The sequence below is a fragment of the Embiotoca jacksoni genome, unplaced genomic scaffold (genome assembly GCF_022577435.1).
Source record: "Embiotoca jacksoni isolate LCO1_2020_lvr unplaced genomic scaffold, fEmbJac1.0.p SCAF_16, whole genome shotgun sequence".
NCBI lineage: Eukaryota > Metazoa > Chordata > Actinopteri > Embiotocidae > Embiotoca > Embiotoca jacksoni.
In genome coordinates this window covers 6,639,442-6,655,332 of record NW_027185296.1, presented here as the reverse complement: position 1 = coordinate 6,655,332, position 15,891 = coordinate 6,639,442, and the positions used below count along the sequence as shown (strand labels likewise).

Sequence of the window (15,891 nt, the reverse complement as noted above, 5' to 3'; positions counted from 1 at the left end):
GTGAGTGTGTGTATTGGTGTCAAACTTCAAGGTTACACCAGACTGCTCCTGGTTACACTTCAGGTCTTTCATGTGTTAAAAAAAAAAAAAGACAATTGTTAAATTGAGGTATGAGGGGCACTCAGACGTAAATACCACATCACGCTGCAACAATTGGAAATAGTGGATTAAAGGGGAGATGACTCAAAAACACATGCAGTTATCCACACATACTCTGACAGCTGAGACATAACAGCAGCAGTTTGCAATCTTCAAAAGCAGCTGCTGAGTGACAGTAAGAGGGAGTGAAAAACGGAGAGAGGCAGCGGAAACCTGAGAAGTGTGGCCTCCACTCTGGTAGTGCTGCTCCTGGAGCTGGAGTTCAGTCATCTCGGGGCAAAGACAGGCCAGGTTTGGTCAGTCGGTATATTGTTTGAATGAAGATGATACTGCAAATATCAAACTGACGACAGACCAATAAACAACATATTTAGATTTTCAATTTTTTTTTTCTTCTTTGCTGACTTCCGTGATGCTTTTTTACTGCAGACATTTAGATTCGTCGAAGTATGAAAAGCACAATTACAGCTAATAAAATGAACTGTGGCTTTATTCCATTTAAATGTCCCAGTAAAGGCCATAAAGCCATCATCAATGCAATTCATTTACAACTTTTACACAAGTTTGGGCCAGTCCTAACAAAGAATTTTGCACCGAAAAGTGTTTTAACTCTTACATTTTTTGAGTATTTCTTGAAATTCAACAATCATGTGGATTACATCAGTACAACTATCACTTGTAAATTAATCAAATGTTTGCCTGTTGTTAATGTTCCTTTCTTTTTGTCAATGTTAACCCTACAGTCTCGGTTTTGTGTGATGTTTCATGCAACCCATGTGCTTCCTTGTATGTACAGGCTGACTTGGCTGATTCCTAACTGACCTGTTTCTTGTCCTGATAGGCTGCCTGGAACGCAGGGACATTCTTGATAAATTCCTGTAAACCTCACGAGTACTTGAATCCTTCAGAAAATGCTAGGAATTCAGCTGAAGAAACAATCTCTTGGTCCTCAGATGGACTTAACCTGCAATCATATGATCAGTAAGACTGCTGGTAATGGTTGGTGCTGTGGGGGGTGTGGAGATGCCGATCAATATTACTGATGGCTGCATTATCAGGGAAAACTTGAGTGAAAATCCAGCTTGTTCAAAGCAGGATGTGGTCACAGAGGTCAAGTGTCAAAGGGTTCATATAGAATTCTTTCCTTTTTCATGAATCTCAGATTTTAGTTTTAACCCGGGGAAAGATTTTCATTCTTGGCAGCGTAGTGAAGGCTTTGATGCAACTTTTGGACCTTCATGCTGGGTTTTAAAACATGCCGAGAGCATGATTCAATAGTGAACTAAATTAAAAAAAAATATGTAAAAAAATCTAGACAATTTAGACATTTTTGTGAGGTTTCTGTTCAGAAGTGACTGAGGGTGGAGATGGGTGTTGGATGCTCATGACTTCTTAAAAAGCTGCTGCAGAGCAGACTGTTAGTGTTAGTGCCCTCTAAAGATACATAACATTGTGCATAATGTTTTGAGTGTAAGGAAATAAATTCTGAAATTATTCTTTTTGTAACGTCTTTATATTGACTTCAATGTAAGCTTGTAAATTTGCAGGTTTTACCCTCTAACGATGTCTGTTATTCTTTTTCTGGGACTATTTTTTTTCAGATTCTATTTATATGTACACTAAAATCACTAGGTTATATATTGGACAAAGTTAATGTCAAAATAGCACTGACATTAGATTAATTTTACCCAGTAAAAAATGGGTTATATTGGACCAGCATTAGTGTTATTCTGTTCTTAGTGTTGATGATATTAGTTGCTAAAATCTGGTTATTTTGACACAACAGCTCAAGTTTCACATTGCAGCTGTCCCAAAAGGATTGTTAGTATATGCAATATAAAATGCATATGAAATGGTTACAAAACTGTAAAGGATTCATATTTTATGAACAAAAAGTGATTACATGTATGTTTCAAAACAACTGCACCAGATAACAGTTTCCAACAGTGAGTCTAAACAACCCCTTTTCTGGGGTATTTTTTTTTTTTTTAACCCATGACCCTTAACACCAGGTGTATTTAGCGCATTATTGTGTTGGTGTTACTTTATGTTGGATAATTTTTATCCCATTGTCTTGTAGTGCTTTTCTTCTTAAAAAAAAAAAAAAAAAAAACTGTCTTAAACAGTGTATGTAGGGCTAAATCTTCCTATTGTCTTCCTCTGAAAGACACTATAAATTTGAATTTCATTGATATTAGTGAAGATTTTCATCTGTATGCCAATAAAAATCAAAGTACGGAACAAAGCAAGCAGGTGAAACAAACGGGTGTTTTTTTTTTTTTCTTTTTTGGATAGCTTATGGCTCTGATATCTGACAACAATGCTGGACCTGGAGCCAAGTTGGATGGAGAAGAAAGAAGATACGCTGTGCGGTGGTGTGTGAGCCCATTGGACGGCGGCGGCAGGAGGGAGGAGGAGTCACCGCGAACCCCCACAGCTGCCTCGGCTCTTTCTCTGCGCGCTGCTCGCTGCTTTCTCCTGCAGACTGCGTGGCTCCACCACAGCGCACCGAGCTTCAAACTTTTTCCACGTTGTTGTTGTTTTTTTTTTTTTTAATGCGCGTACAAATTCAAAGTTTGCCACCCAAACAAATGGCTCAACCGCTTCCCAGCAGTTTAGGACATGATATAGTTTTAAACTCGGAAATGGGATCGGTTTAAATCGGCCACAACTTGAAACAAATCGACGACAGAAGAAGTTGTAACCGAGATAAAGGAATCCTCTGCTCCGATCAAGGTAAGCAAATCTTCCGTAAAGTATCGATCACGGAGATACGTGCCTGTTGTGCATTTCTCTAACTTCCGATATGAGAGGAGTTTGGTTGCAGGCTGTAACTCAGGATCCTTTTGATGTGGGGTGATTGTAGCAGCCTGGATGTTTTGCAGGCTGCTGCTGCTGCTGCTGCTAACTTGGGAGGAAAGTCGAGCGCATGCTGAAGTGCTGACCAGAGTTTCACATTTACGGCACAAAACCAATTGGATTTCACGCCGAGTCCCTCCACGGAAGTCCACCGTCCACACCCTTTCAGTGGCATTGAATAGCCGACTTAAATTTATCTGCTATGAAACAATAGAGGCTTCTAAGCGGAAGATATTTATTTGGTCGTTTTTAAGTTGTGTACACTCTTTGTGCCACGCCATGATCACTGCAAACACAATGAGGTGATGATAATTTAGGTATAGCTTGGCATTACATCATCATATTTACCAGAATTTGAATGCAGACTTCAAATAAAGTTAATCACATCCTCCCACTCAATGATATGGCTGCAAGCCTGTCCAATCCCTCTGCACATGATCAAAAGAAATATGTTGTTTTTTTTCCCCTTAATCCATTGCAGCGCGGTTACATAATTTTTTCCTTAAGGAACTGGTCTGAGGTGTCACATCTTATGTAGGCTTGAAAGCTTTGCCTTTGGCACCATCTTGTATGTGAGCCAGCTGAGCAACAGAACAAGCTGGCAGGAATGTATTGGCTATGCCTGTTAATTGGAGGTGATTCACAGCCCTGAAATGTTTATAGGTGTGGATGGAAAGATGTGATATAGAACAACACGCCCAGGTGTTGCTTCTTTACCTAAAATTAAATACAAAAGGTTGTCCTAAGAGCCGGTTAATGTGGCTCATTTGTTGTCATGGGTTTGACAGTGATGTGTTTTATAGGTTTTACTGTGTAAATCTCTGTGTACACAAGCTGGTTTTCTGTGGGAGTTCTTCTTATCTGATCTCCTTTCATCTCTCTTAAAGTCTGAAGTTCATTTCCGTTGTAAAACCACCATGCAGATAGGAGTATTTCTTTTATTTCTGGACGGCCCCATTCATCAGCTGTTGGCATAGTTTTTGTTTCATCATAAAATGGGTTTATGGTAGAGTTCACATCAAAAGATGGTGCATGACATTTATGATGCCCCTCTCCTATCCAGCTGTTATTAAAAGTCAGTTGAATTAACTTAATCTAAAGGAGTGGCACTCCCCTCTCGAGCTTGTATAATTTATTCTTTTTTGTTTACTTCTCCAGGTCGAAGTCAAGATGTCTGTGAGCAACCACGAAAACAGAAAGTCTCGCTCTAGTTCTGGCTCCATGAACATCCAACTCTTCCACAAGACGTCCCACGCCGACAGCCTGTTGACTCAGCTCAACCTGCTACGCAAACGCAAAGTCTTCACAGATGTTGTGCTCAAGGCCGGCAACCGTTCCTTCCCCTGCCACCGGGCCGTCCTGGCGTCCTGCAGCCGTTACTTTGAGGCCATGTTCAGCGGCGGGCTCAGGGAGAGTCGCGATGCCGATGTCAACTTCCACGACTCTCTCCATCCGGAGGTGCTGGAGCTCTTGCTCGACTACGCCTACTCCGCCAGAGTCATCATCAACGAGGAAAATGCAGAGTCGCTCCTAGAAGCCGGAGACATGCTTCAGTTCCACGACATCAGGGACGCAGCAGCAGAGTTTCTAGAAAAGAACCTCCACCAGTCAAACTGTCTGGGGATGATGCTGCTGTCAGACGCCCACCAGTGCCAGAGACTTTACGAGCTGTCATGGAGGATGTGCCTGGCAAACTTTGCCACTCTGTTCAGAACAGAAGACTTCCTGAGCCTACCTAGAGACAAAGTCCAGGAGCTGATCCTCAGTGAGGAGCTGGAGGTGGAAGATGAGAGCCTGGTGTACGAGGCTGTTATCGACTGGGTGAAGGCGGACATGGAGCGGAGGCACAGTGAGCTGCCCGAGCTGCTACGTTGTGTCCGCCTGGCGCTGCTGCCTGAATCGTACTTGCTGAAGAACGTTGCTTCGGAGGAGCTGGTGATGTGCCACAAGGTGGGTCGGGAGATTGTTGAAGACGCCGTACGGTGTAAGATGAGGATCCTCCAAAACGACGGGATCGTAACAGGGTTCTGTGCCCGGCCGAGAAAAGTCAGCCAGGCCCTGCTGCTGCTAGGAGGACAGACCTTCATGTGTGATAAAGTCTACATGATCGATAACAAGACCAAGGAGATCACCCCAAAAACAGACATCCCCAGCCCCAGAAAAGAGTGCAGTGCCTGTGCTATTGGTTGCAAGGTATGTATGTGATATATACTTCAACATGTGCTTTTTCTAAGATAATTTGGATGTACACATATCGTTATTTTTCTTGTGTCTCAGGTCTATGTTACTGGAGGGCGTGGCTCTGAGAACGGAGCCTCCAAAGATGTCTGGGTCTATGACACGTTACACGATGAGTGGTCCAAAGCGGCGCCCATGTTGGTAGCCAGATTTGGACACGGTTCTGCAGAGCTCGACCACCAGCTCTACGTTGTGGGAGGACACACTTCTCTTGCAGGATCCTTCCCCGCCTCTCCATCCGTGTCACTCAAACAGGTGGAACAGTATGACCCTCAGACCAATAAATGGACCCTGGTGGCTCCACTCCGAGAGGGGGTGAGCAATGCTGCTGTCGTGGGCGCCAAAAACAAACTGTTCGCCTTTGGGGGCACCAGCGTAAACAGAGAAAAATATCCCAAGGTGCAATGCTTTGACCCCTGCCAGAATCGGTGGTCGGTACCGGCTTCTTGTCCGCAGCTGTGGCGATACACAGCAGCCGCCGTGGTGGGCAACCACGTCGTCGTAATCGGCGGTGACACCGAATTCTCAGCCAGCTCGGCGTACCGGTTCAACAGTGAGACGTACCAGTGGTCAAAGTTTGGTGATGTGACGGCCAAGCGGATCAGCTGTCATGCAGTGGCATCAGGAAACAGACTGTATGTGGTCGGAGGGTACTTTGGGGCCCAGAGGTGTAAGACACTAGACTGTTACGATCCATCATCAGACTCCTGGGACAGTGTGACCAGTGTGCCCTACTCACTCATTCCTACTGCCTTCGTCAGCACGTGGAAGTACCTCTCAGCATAGAGACGCACTGACTCTCTGAGGAGTCATGGTGAGTAATTGTAGCTTCCTTAAACTCACACAAACAACCTAGATGTCAATTATGTGAGCTATTCATAGTGTCAGATATTATTGTGGGAACTCAGTTTTTAAAAAGAATAATATCTTAAAAAAGCTCAAACCACATTGCTACAGAGTGAACAAGCCCAGGGGAAACTTTGAACTGGAGGAGGCCAGTTTAAAGCCCCTAACATGGTTGCTAGTGGCTACAGTGGCTACACATTATCTAGCTGCTGTGACGGCTGGGTGTTGGATAAACATGGTGAAGTCCTGGTTTAGAGAGCAGGAGGAATGTCAGCAGTGCTGATAATTACAGCGCAAGAGTCCCAAGGCAAGACCTTTGTCACTGACAGGAGCGAGGAGGAGAGGATCAGGAATCAGGTTTATGCTTGTAGCGCCGGAAAGGCAAATGGGCAGGGTGCTGTGCAGGGCCGGCGCTGGGTGCTCACTGACTGCCTGTTATGAGTCAGTACCTTAAAGCAGTTGTAAGTTATAAAAGGTGGTGTGACATATGGTGTCACATTCGGTGTGCTTTAGATAAGATCAGCAACATGCCTTTTATTATGTGACAGTATTTAAGATGTCAACCTTTAACAAATTTACAAAAACCTAATTCAGTACCATGTGTGCTGATAGAAGCCAAAGTGATCTGTTCTGCTCAAAGTAAAAAATTCCCATAAGGAACAGAGTGGGGGTGAGGGGTATGAAAATATGATTGACTGATGTATAACATACCACTGAAGTATTTCTCGGCCCAGTCTGCCTGAAGGAAAGACAGGTGGCAGTTTTCACAGTTTCATGTGAGATAAGAGATGATACATTTTTCCTGAGGTGCTCTCAGTTTTTGCACAGGGAGATGAAAGGAGGAGGCCTGTAGCTAAAATGAGAATATTTCGGAGCTTTGCAGGTTGTCTTTACATGTGCCCGGTGGTGGTAGAGCTAGTTTTAAATTTCATGACGCGCCGCCTGTGCTGTGATCTTATTTTAGCACTGATGCAACCAATGAAACACAATTTAATGCTGCAGTAGTCACTGAATTTGTGATTTAAAAACCTCAGACTCTGCTACATCTTTTTACTGTTGGTTTCATGGTTTACTCTTTATTTGAAATAATGGAACTTAAAAGAAGAAACAAGAAAGGGTTTTATTACACTAGTTTGTCCTACTGTAGTATTCTGTTCTACAGGCTCAGTGGTTTAATGCAGCTTGTTTGCTGTAAACAGGGGTGTAATGCTATTTTTTAAAGTACTGGAGCGCAGTTGTGACGTGCATGCATACGCACCTTTCTAAGGTTGCGTAACCATTGTTCCCATGATGGCAAGTTTACATACAGTCAGTATTGTATAATTCAATGAAGTCAACTATAGGCTCTAAGCATACCACGTTCAGTGGTCATTCTGTGTTACTGAACTAAAAAGTGTGATCGTCTCAATTCAGTCACAATTTGTTTAGAATGAAAGCCTTTTTAAGAAATATTTTTTTTTTGTCATCTGAGAGGTTTTTAATTTGAAACATTATACAGGAAGTGTTGAGTTTGTATTGATGAGTAATGCAGTAACTTTAACAGGGTAAACGGTAGCGGATTAAACTGAGGCTTTGAGTTGCTATCATTAATAAATAAATACGCCTCAAGTCAATATAACTACTGTGACCATTCTATTTATTTGTATTGGCTCTATTGTATGACATGTTTAAAAGACGATAGGATCTTCAGGCATTTAAAAAATTAATTGAAGTGGAACTCATTTGCATGTTGCTCTGGAAATGTCCTACTGTAACTACATTGGCTGCTTCCTAATGTTTTCCAGTCTTTATACTAAGCTCATGGCTTCATATTTACTGTGCAGATCACATCACTTAAGTTTCTCCAAGAAAGTGAAGAAGCAATTTTCTCAAACTTTCCCAATTGCTTCAAATTATATCATAAATACAACTCACAAATGAAAATTGTACTTCTGAAGTAAATGGTGAGAGGGAACATGTGATCATAGTATGAAAACTTATGTCGTTTGCATCTATTTCAGAGCAGAACAGTTACATTTCAAGTTAAGTCTTTATAATTAGACAGAAATTTTACTCAGTGTCACTAATGCAAATAGAATACCGATGAAAATAAGAGTATTTTTCATCATTGCTTTATGTTTTGTTATTTTCCATTTGACAGATTCAGATGCAGTTCTATACTCTGTACTGCATAACAACCGCTTTTTATGGAATATGGGAAAGTGACTCCTAACAAGCTGCTTTTTATGCTGCCAAGGACTTTGAAAGTAAATCTAAGCGGAAGCAAGTGAGAAGCAGAGGGCTTATGTGTGACTTGTGTCTACAGTAAACAGCTGGAGATGATGGAGCTGGGGGCTTAGCATTATGAGGCTGCTGGTATGGGCCACTGTATCCATGGTAGCCAAGGTTGTTTTGTTTTTTTGTGCCAGGATGGAGACAGAGAGGCTGACTATGAAAGATCAAGGCACCCCATCTTTATGAACTCTCGCAGCTACGGTGGCCACCGTCCCGCCACCGACTGCCTTTATGTTTAATTACGGCTGAGATGGAAAAAGCTCAGGTTTCCAGCTTGTCAAGTTGACTTCCTGCCCCAACACTACTTGACTCTCTCTCTCTCACCCAAGACCGGGGAGGGGGCGGAGAGAAGTGAAGTGGCAAAAATGCAGGAACAACAAAGTGACACCAAGTGCACACACAGGCATGCATGCACATACGTGCACACACGTGGAGATGAAGTGGAGAGCTAGTAAGACCAGGACAAGTGAAGCTATATTTTGCAGCATTTGGCAGCCGAGACTAACGCCTGCCTAAAAATACATTGCTCCCGAGGCTGTCAACTTTCAGCTGGGGTTAGAGAAAAATAATTGTGTGTATGCAAGTGTGTGTGTGTGTGTGTGTGTGTGCTCCTTTCCCCTTCTGTGTTGTTAGTGCCTAAAACCACCAGTCAGCTGTTCGAGTATTCACTAGTAGTTTAGTGAGTTTTTGCACAGTAGTAAAACCATTTGTTTTCCACTACTACTACTACTACTTCTACTTCTCTCTCTCTCTCTCTCTCTCTCTCACTCTTTCACTCTCACTCTCTCTCTCACACACACACACACACACACACACACACACACAACACACAAACACAGAGGAGGCCACATTGCTGGCATTGCCTGTCCCTTAAAAAGCCAGCCATCCTTACTCTAATTTGGGAGGAATGAAGGTGTGGCCTGCATTCCCATTAGTAAAGATTTGTTAATGTTGGCTATTGGCCTCTCGGTTGTCCTGGCAGTTTGCGTGGCCTGTATGGGATTACCAGGCTTTCTGCTCTTTTTGTCACCACCTACTGTAGTTTGTTGGTCCCGTGCATTTCCACCACCACCACCACCAGATGTGCCCAACCGCAGGCTCCAGGCCCAAACCAGAACCCACTGTTAATGGAAAAGTGTTTGTTAATGTTAAAGCATTATGGGTCGTATTTGTTCTGGACCAGACGGGAGTGAATAGCTTTTTAACATTCTCAAAACAAGTTTAAAACATGTAGAACTACTTCATTTTTTTCCCCTGTACGGCCTTTACTGCTACCAGAAATACTTTAAATAGTATATATCAGTGTGCGTTTTGGAAATAGTCATAGCATCAGGATAAAGTCTGGTCAGTTGTTGGTACCAGACAACAGGCAGAAGGGATGTAACTGGAGATGCTGGCAAAAGTTCAACAGCCCCTCTCTCCTTTAAACTACTGGACTATAACGGCCCTGAAATGCCTGTAATCTGTTTGAGCCTTTGTGCCCCCTCCCCCTTCCCCACCAATCCCTCCCAATCCCTCCCAATCCCTCCCCCCTCTCCTCAAAAATCAGACATAAGCAGCATTCTCCTTCTTTTTTTTTTTTTTTTTTTAACGGCTTCAACCGAAGCTCTTGTTGTGCTGGCACAGCTCTGTGTGACAGGGTACACCTGGAGGGGTCAGGGGCCAGAGAGGGACTCCTCGGCGGGATCTCCGCATCCCCAGACAGCTGCTGTAAAATGGAAAGGTCACGCTGGGATCAGGGAGGAGGAGTGCAGAGGCCCCCAGTCACTCAATACTAATGTTTTATTAATGCCTCACTGTGAGGGCCACCAGGAACACAAGCTGAATGAGGCTTTTATTGTGGCATCTGTGTACAACAACGCCGCCACCCACCACCCCCCCCTCGGCTCAGAAACACACACAGACAGTTAAAGTTAGCACGTGCGCTCACACTTCGTCTCCAGTCCCTTGAGTAATCAATCTGCCACATTACAGTCCTCAGCACGCTGCTACATTTGCATAAACCTAATGGAGTTTTTATTGGTCTTTTCTCCACGCCGAGAGTAACAAAAAGGAAAAGGGAAGACGATGTTTAAAATGGCTGAATAATCACCCGGACTAATTTGATTACACCCTTAAAAAGAGACGAGCTGTCTTACAGTTACAGGGGCCTCTTCAGGAAGCCAGCTGGGGTAGGACAGAGTCTGTCTGCTTGGTAATTAATCTGAATTATGTAATGTTTGCTGAAGTTGTGCTGAAATAGCGCTTATTCAGCTCATCCCAGAGTCCTTCACGTGTCCCTGAAAACATTGCAAACTCATGTAAATGATGTGACTGTGATTCATATGTTGGTCAATATAGTGGAATTCTTGGTGGTCATTAATAAACATGGGGCAGGCCTTGTTGCACACAAGAGGGGCATAAAGAAAGAGGACTCTGCTTTGGTTTGAGTCGTAATTGGGCTTCTAGGAGATGCAGATGGTATCCAAGATGAAAGACAACTGGAAAAAAGCAGTGTTGTGCTGCATGTGTCGTTCATTTGATTAATGTGACCTGGTCTGGACGAGTGGCGAGTTAGACGGTGTGTCATTTCAAAATCAGTCAAGTTAAACTTCAGTGCCGAATCCAATCACTTCATAGAGTCCCTGCCCATCTGTCTGCTCTGCTGAAGGACACATAGACTCCCTCCATCACTCACAGCAGCTCACTACGGCTCTTGCAGTGGACCTGACCCCACCACCATCACACACACACACACACACACACACACACACACACACACACACACACACACACACACACACACACACACACACACACACACACACACACACACACAGAGAGAGAGAGAGAGAGAGGGTACCTGACTAATACCTGACTTACAGCAAATGGGTGAAGGAGAATTTCCTTATTTTGTACACTGATTTGCATTTACAAACCAAGTCTGAATGCACAACAGCATGTCTGGGTGTCCATACAAATAATTATAGTTTGAAATGTCGGTGAAAGGTGAACACTGTAACTGATACAGCTGAGCATAATCGACCTTGGCATGACAGGTGATAATGAAAGGCCTGTGAGACAGTCTCGAGCTTATTCCCAGTGACAGCAGGACCCTTGTTGAGGCTGAGGGAGCTGAGGTTTGATCATGTGAGACAGGCAGGGTGTTGTTTGATGGATCTACTGATGATGACAGTGTGTAAACTTTGAATCTGAGTATGTCTCTATGGAATACAACGGTCTACCTTTTTGTTCCCTTCTGGACTACGTTTAAAAAATAATTGTAGTAGACCAGAACTCAGAGGAAGAATCAAACAGGTTCTGTATCTTTTAATACTTCGTGCACTTTCTTCACAGCATGAATGCAGCATGTGAATGCCCACTCTCACTACAGTGGACATACACTAATAAAAATGAAGCGGCAACTCTTCTGAAACGGTGATCTATTGTCATAGTTTGAGCAGACCAGAGTGGTGGCTTATTTAAGATTCACAGGCATGCTCTTCATCATCTGCACTTGAGAGAGATTAGACCAGCAGCAGCAGAACTGAAAGTACTGCCAGTGACCCATGCACATGTACAGGGAGAGAGAGAGAGATCAGTGGAAACTTTCCATCAGGCCTGCCGCTACATGTGATACGATAAATACTGCTACTGTTGCTTTACTCAGGCTTTGTTTAGGTAGGGTGAGCCGAGCTGCACTAAAACAGAGCCAGGCTAGCTGGTTCCTCGTTTTCAAGCAGCTGAGCCGGTTAGTTTAGCTCAGTTAGCATTGTTTTCATCCAAGTCTTGGCAAGACAGCAAGTAAGTGTATTTAGAAAGATTATCATATCTCTTTATGGAAGCTAATAAAAACAGATATGTTTGGCATTGGTACTGAAACTGCTACTGTATTGACCTAGAACCAAAACACGTAGAATGACCCAAGAAAGTTTCTACTTTGAGGCGATTCAACTAATAAAGAAATGAGCAACATTTCTTGCATTTTTGGTGTCGACACATCTGTTTCTAGCATTCAACAAAATACTCGAGGCGGAGTGAATGTTACATTGGAACACTCCAATTTAAAAAAAAATTGGCCACAGACCTGTCTGAAATGTGTGTGTGTTGCAGTTTCTGAGTGCAGACTAGATCCTATGTGCCTAGCTGCAGCAAGCATCTACTGATAGCCTGTGAGGCATTTAGGGGACGTCTGTAATTGTAGCATCTACTAATAGTCTGCATGTGAGGCGTTTAGGGGACATCTGTAATTATAGTGTTTACTGACAGCCTGCATGTGAGGCGTTTAGTGGACATCTGTAAATAGTAGCGCCTACTAATATCCTGCATGTGAGGCGTTCAAGGGTCATCTTTAAATCATAGCGTTGACTGACATTCTGCATTTGAGGCGTTTAGGGGACATCTGTAAATAGTAGCATCTACCGATAGTCTGCATGTGAGGCGTTTAGGGGACATCTGTAAATTGCAACGTCTACCGGTAGCGTTCATGTGAGGCGTTTACGGGACTTCTGTAAATTGTAACTATACAGAATGACCTGGTTTATCCTTTAAACTGCATTAAAATGCACCGTGAAATCGATTTATTGCCAAATGAATTGTATTCGAATCATGAGTCCAGTGAAGGGTCACACCTCTACAAAATACTATGGTTTGTATAACTCCAATCTAACACAGTAATTCTTTCAGAGAGTTTAAATGTACAGAAAGTATTTTCCTGCTGCTGATTTTTTAATCTAAAACTTGTTTGTAACCGTTTGGTGCCTCCCTGTCCTTCTTCCAGTAGTGCGGTGCCCTAGCTGTGTCCTACTCTTACACTTCATGCGAAGTATTCATAACAGTAACAGATGCATATGGATCAGCGGAGGCTTCTGTAGTATCAGCCGGCTTTGTCAGCAATGGAAATGAGGGCTCATTAGGTTATCCAAGTAAACCCCCAGCAAAGCCTGAATGTTGACTCTCTTCTAGTCGAGGGAGCAGAGCTGAGTTATCATAAAAAATATGCAAATCAGAGGCAAACCTCATGTTCAGGTTTCTTTCCAACCCCTCCAAATATCCAGTGGAACATTCCTTCATAACAGCAGGCGAGGAAAATTACACACTAAGCTATCTGACGCTGCACAGAAAGCTGAAGATGAGAGATTCCAGAGAATCTATTACAATGTTTATAATAAAAAACGGTGCTCGCAGATGCAGCAATGTGAAAATTGAATCATAAGAAGACCTTATACAGTATGAATTATATCCGGATAAAGCAGATGAGCAGATGGTTTTAGAATATGTGTCTTATCTGAGTCCAGAGCAGCTTATTTTCACAGTGGGGTCCTCTGCACTGCCACTCTCAGATATTTATTACCCAGCAACATAAATGGCTTGAGCAGCTTAATCCCACATGCCAGGAGGACTTTGGTTAAATAACGCCCCGTCCTGAGGCATTATTAATGCTATGTGGGTAAGCCTGATAAAATGGCATGGTGATAAGCTGATGTGTATTCCGGAGGAGTGAAGTCTCTGCGTTCCTCTCCACTCCCTGAGAATGTCCGAGCCACCCCTCTGGTCATGTGGCCAGCGTACAGCCCGAGTTCACAGAACCTAAATATTAATCTCCCTCTGTCTCTCTCCCCAGATGAGCCATGGCGTCTGGTATGCAGGCATGTGTCTCCTAGGAGGAGGAAGAAGAAGAAGAGGAAGGGGTTTGTGTGCTCCATCCAGCCTGATTCACATTAACTTCAGCTGCAGAGGAGCGAAGGCCCGGGTCCTGGAAACAGCCCAGAGACTGGAAGTCTGCGGCCTCTTTCCACCTGATCTGTTTACTTCTTGTGTAACTTTCCCATGTCGCCCCTCGTCTGAGCTGGACTCGTTGCCATGTATACTGCAGGGACCTCACAGCCGCCTCTATGTAACACGTGAGCCACAAGAGGCAGAGATGTGAGCCGCCTCTGAAGGAAAACCTGCAAACTTCTCTCCTTTGTTTCCTGGTGTTAAATAAGCTACTGTGACTGTATCAGCCTTGCACTGTTCAACAGGCTCACTTCCCATCAGACGTGTATCATCTCACTGATGTTGTTTTACAGTGAACTAAAAAAAAAAAAAGAAAAGTGACGCTGTCCTTTAATGTGGTTACTCTCTCCTCCATGACACTGGGCGTTTATTCAGGTGTAAATTATTTGGACTGCTGATGGACTGAATTAGACCTTTGCTATGCCAGGCGTGTGGAGAAGGAGAGAAGACATTCGGGGAAGTGTATGATTTTGTGCACAGAAACCATCTTCCTGTCTGTATTTTTAGACTTTTGGACTTGGGCTTCCCTCAATTTTGGCGAGCTAAATTTGTATCTTCCTCCTCGACTTAAAACACGAGCTCGCAGGAGAGAATGTGGCCCATCAAGGCTGAAGGAGACACTTTTCATATTTTACAATTTTGTCAGTGTCCTGTGTTTTGTGTCTCAGGGTTATGTACATTTTTGCCTGTATTTGTTCAAGGAAGGGTTACATCTTTTGTTGTCTGTTCTGTAAGTGACTTTTCTTTTTTTGTGAATGTACTATTTTTGTGACAGAACTTTTCCTTAAGTTGTTTTTGCCAAGTGAAAATGTATGATTACGCTTAATGGCATTGGTCATATTTAAAAACATAAAAGTTGCCAAAACCTGAACAGCTAAACTTGGTGTTATTGTGGATTTTAAATAACAAAACCTAAGTGTGTCGTCAGTAGTTAGCTTTGTAGCTGTAAACATTTTTCACTTTTTAATATCTTTAATGCAAGTCTTCTGTGTGTATTGTTTGTATGTTTGCTTGGTAATTAATTTGTAGAAGCCTTTGATTTGCACAATTTGTACAAAGAAATCTCTTGATGGTCTTAATTTTGTATCTTTGTCCTAACCCAGCTCGGGTAGTGTGAATAATCAAAGCCTTTTTGTAGCAAATTATCGAGTCGCTTCTCGTTCGGTCTCCAATATATCAATGTGTACATGAGATATACTGATATATGAAGCTAGTACTGACTCAGTCTGTTACTTCTTGTTCTACAGCTCATAACTTGTCAATAAATGTCATCTTGTCGAAACACATACTCGGCTGTTTGTCCTCTGTTTCCCAGGGAAGGACTAGAATTCAGCAGCTGTGTCATTAAACAGTGTGGGCAGCCATATAATCACACAGGTGCTCTTAACGTGCTTCAAATAGTTTCCAAACGCAGGTTAGAAGAGGTTTTGGTATTTACCAGTAACAGCCATCGCCTTCCTCGTGTCTGAGGAGATTTAACTGTTCATACTCTCTATCCTATGATACCCCCTCCTTGGAGCACTATCACACATTAGAACCTCAAACCTTGAAGAATGTGCTAATGCTGCTCACCATGAGTCACGTGATGCTGCTCCATCCCTCTCACGGCGACGGTCATGCTAACGTGAGAAAACGCTGCAGTCCAGACTGGAGGTGCAGCCTACAGGCTCGATGTTTACGAGGAAGCTACTGAGCCATCACTGCTGCGGTGTTTAAACAATCCACCTTCAATTTAAAGTCAGACATCAAGGCTTCTTTGTATGCAGAACTTTTTCCTCTTTTGAAACCACACAGAAGACCAGGCACCAGAAGATTTAA

At 43.3% G+C, this 15,891-nt stretch overlaps 1 protein-coding gene across 1 annotated transcript; it reads left to right on the top strand.

The window, feature by feature from the left end:
* Positions 1 to 2,595: 2,595 nt before the first annotated feature.
* Positions 2,596 to 15,359, top strand: enc3 (ectodermal-neural cortex 3). Its single transcript, XM_069150535.1, has 4 exons — positions 2,596 to 2,835; positions 4,117 to 5,151; positions 5,236 to 6,010; positions 13,919 to 15,359. Exons 2-3 carry the CDS (start codon positions 4,129 to 4,131, stop codon positions 5,980 to 5,982), a joined length of 1,770 nt encoding a protein of 589 aa, XP_069006636.1. The 5' UTR covers positions 2,596 to 2,835; positions 4,117 to 4,128; the 3' UTR covers positions 5,983 to 6,010; positions 13,919 to 15,359.
* Positions 15,360 to 15,891: the final 532 nt, after the last annotated feature.

What these genes read in the sequence shown, in the direction of transcription:
- enc3 (XM_069150535.1), top strand. Translation starts at nt 4,129, where the DNA reads ATGTCTGTGAGCAACCACGAAAACAGAAAGTCTCGCTCTAGTTCTGGC. An exon ending in CCTGTGCTATTGGTTGCAAG is followed by an intron (nt 5,152 to 5,235) that starts GTATGTATGTGA and finishes CTTGTGTCTCAG; the next exon opens with GTCTATGTTACTGGAGGGCG.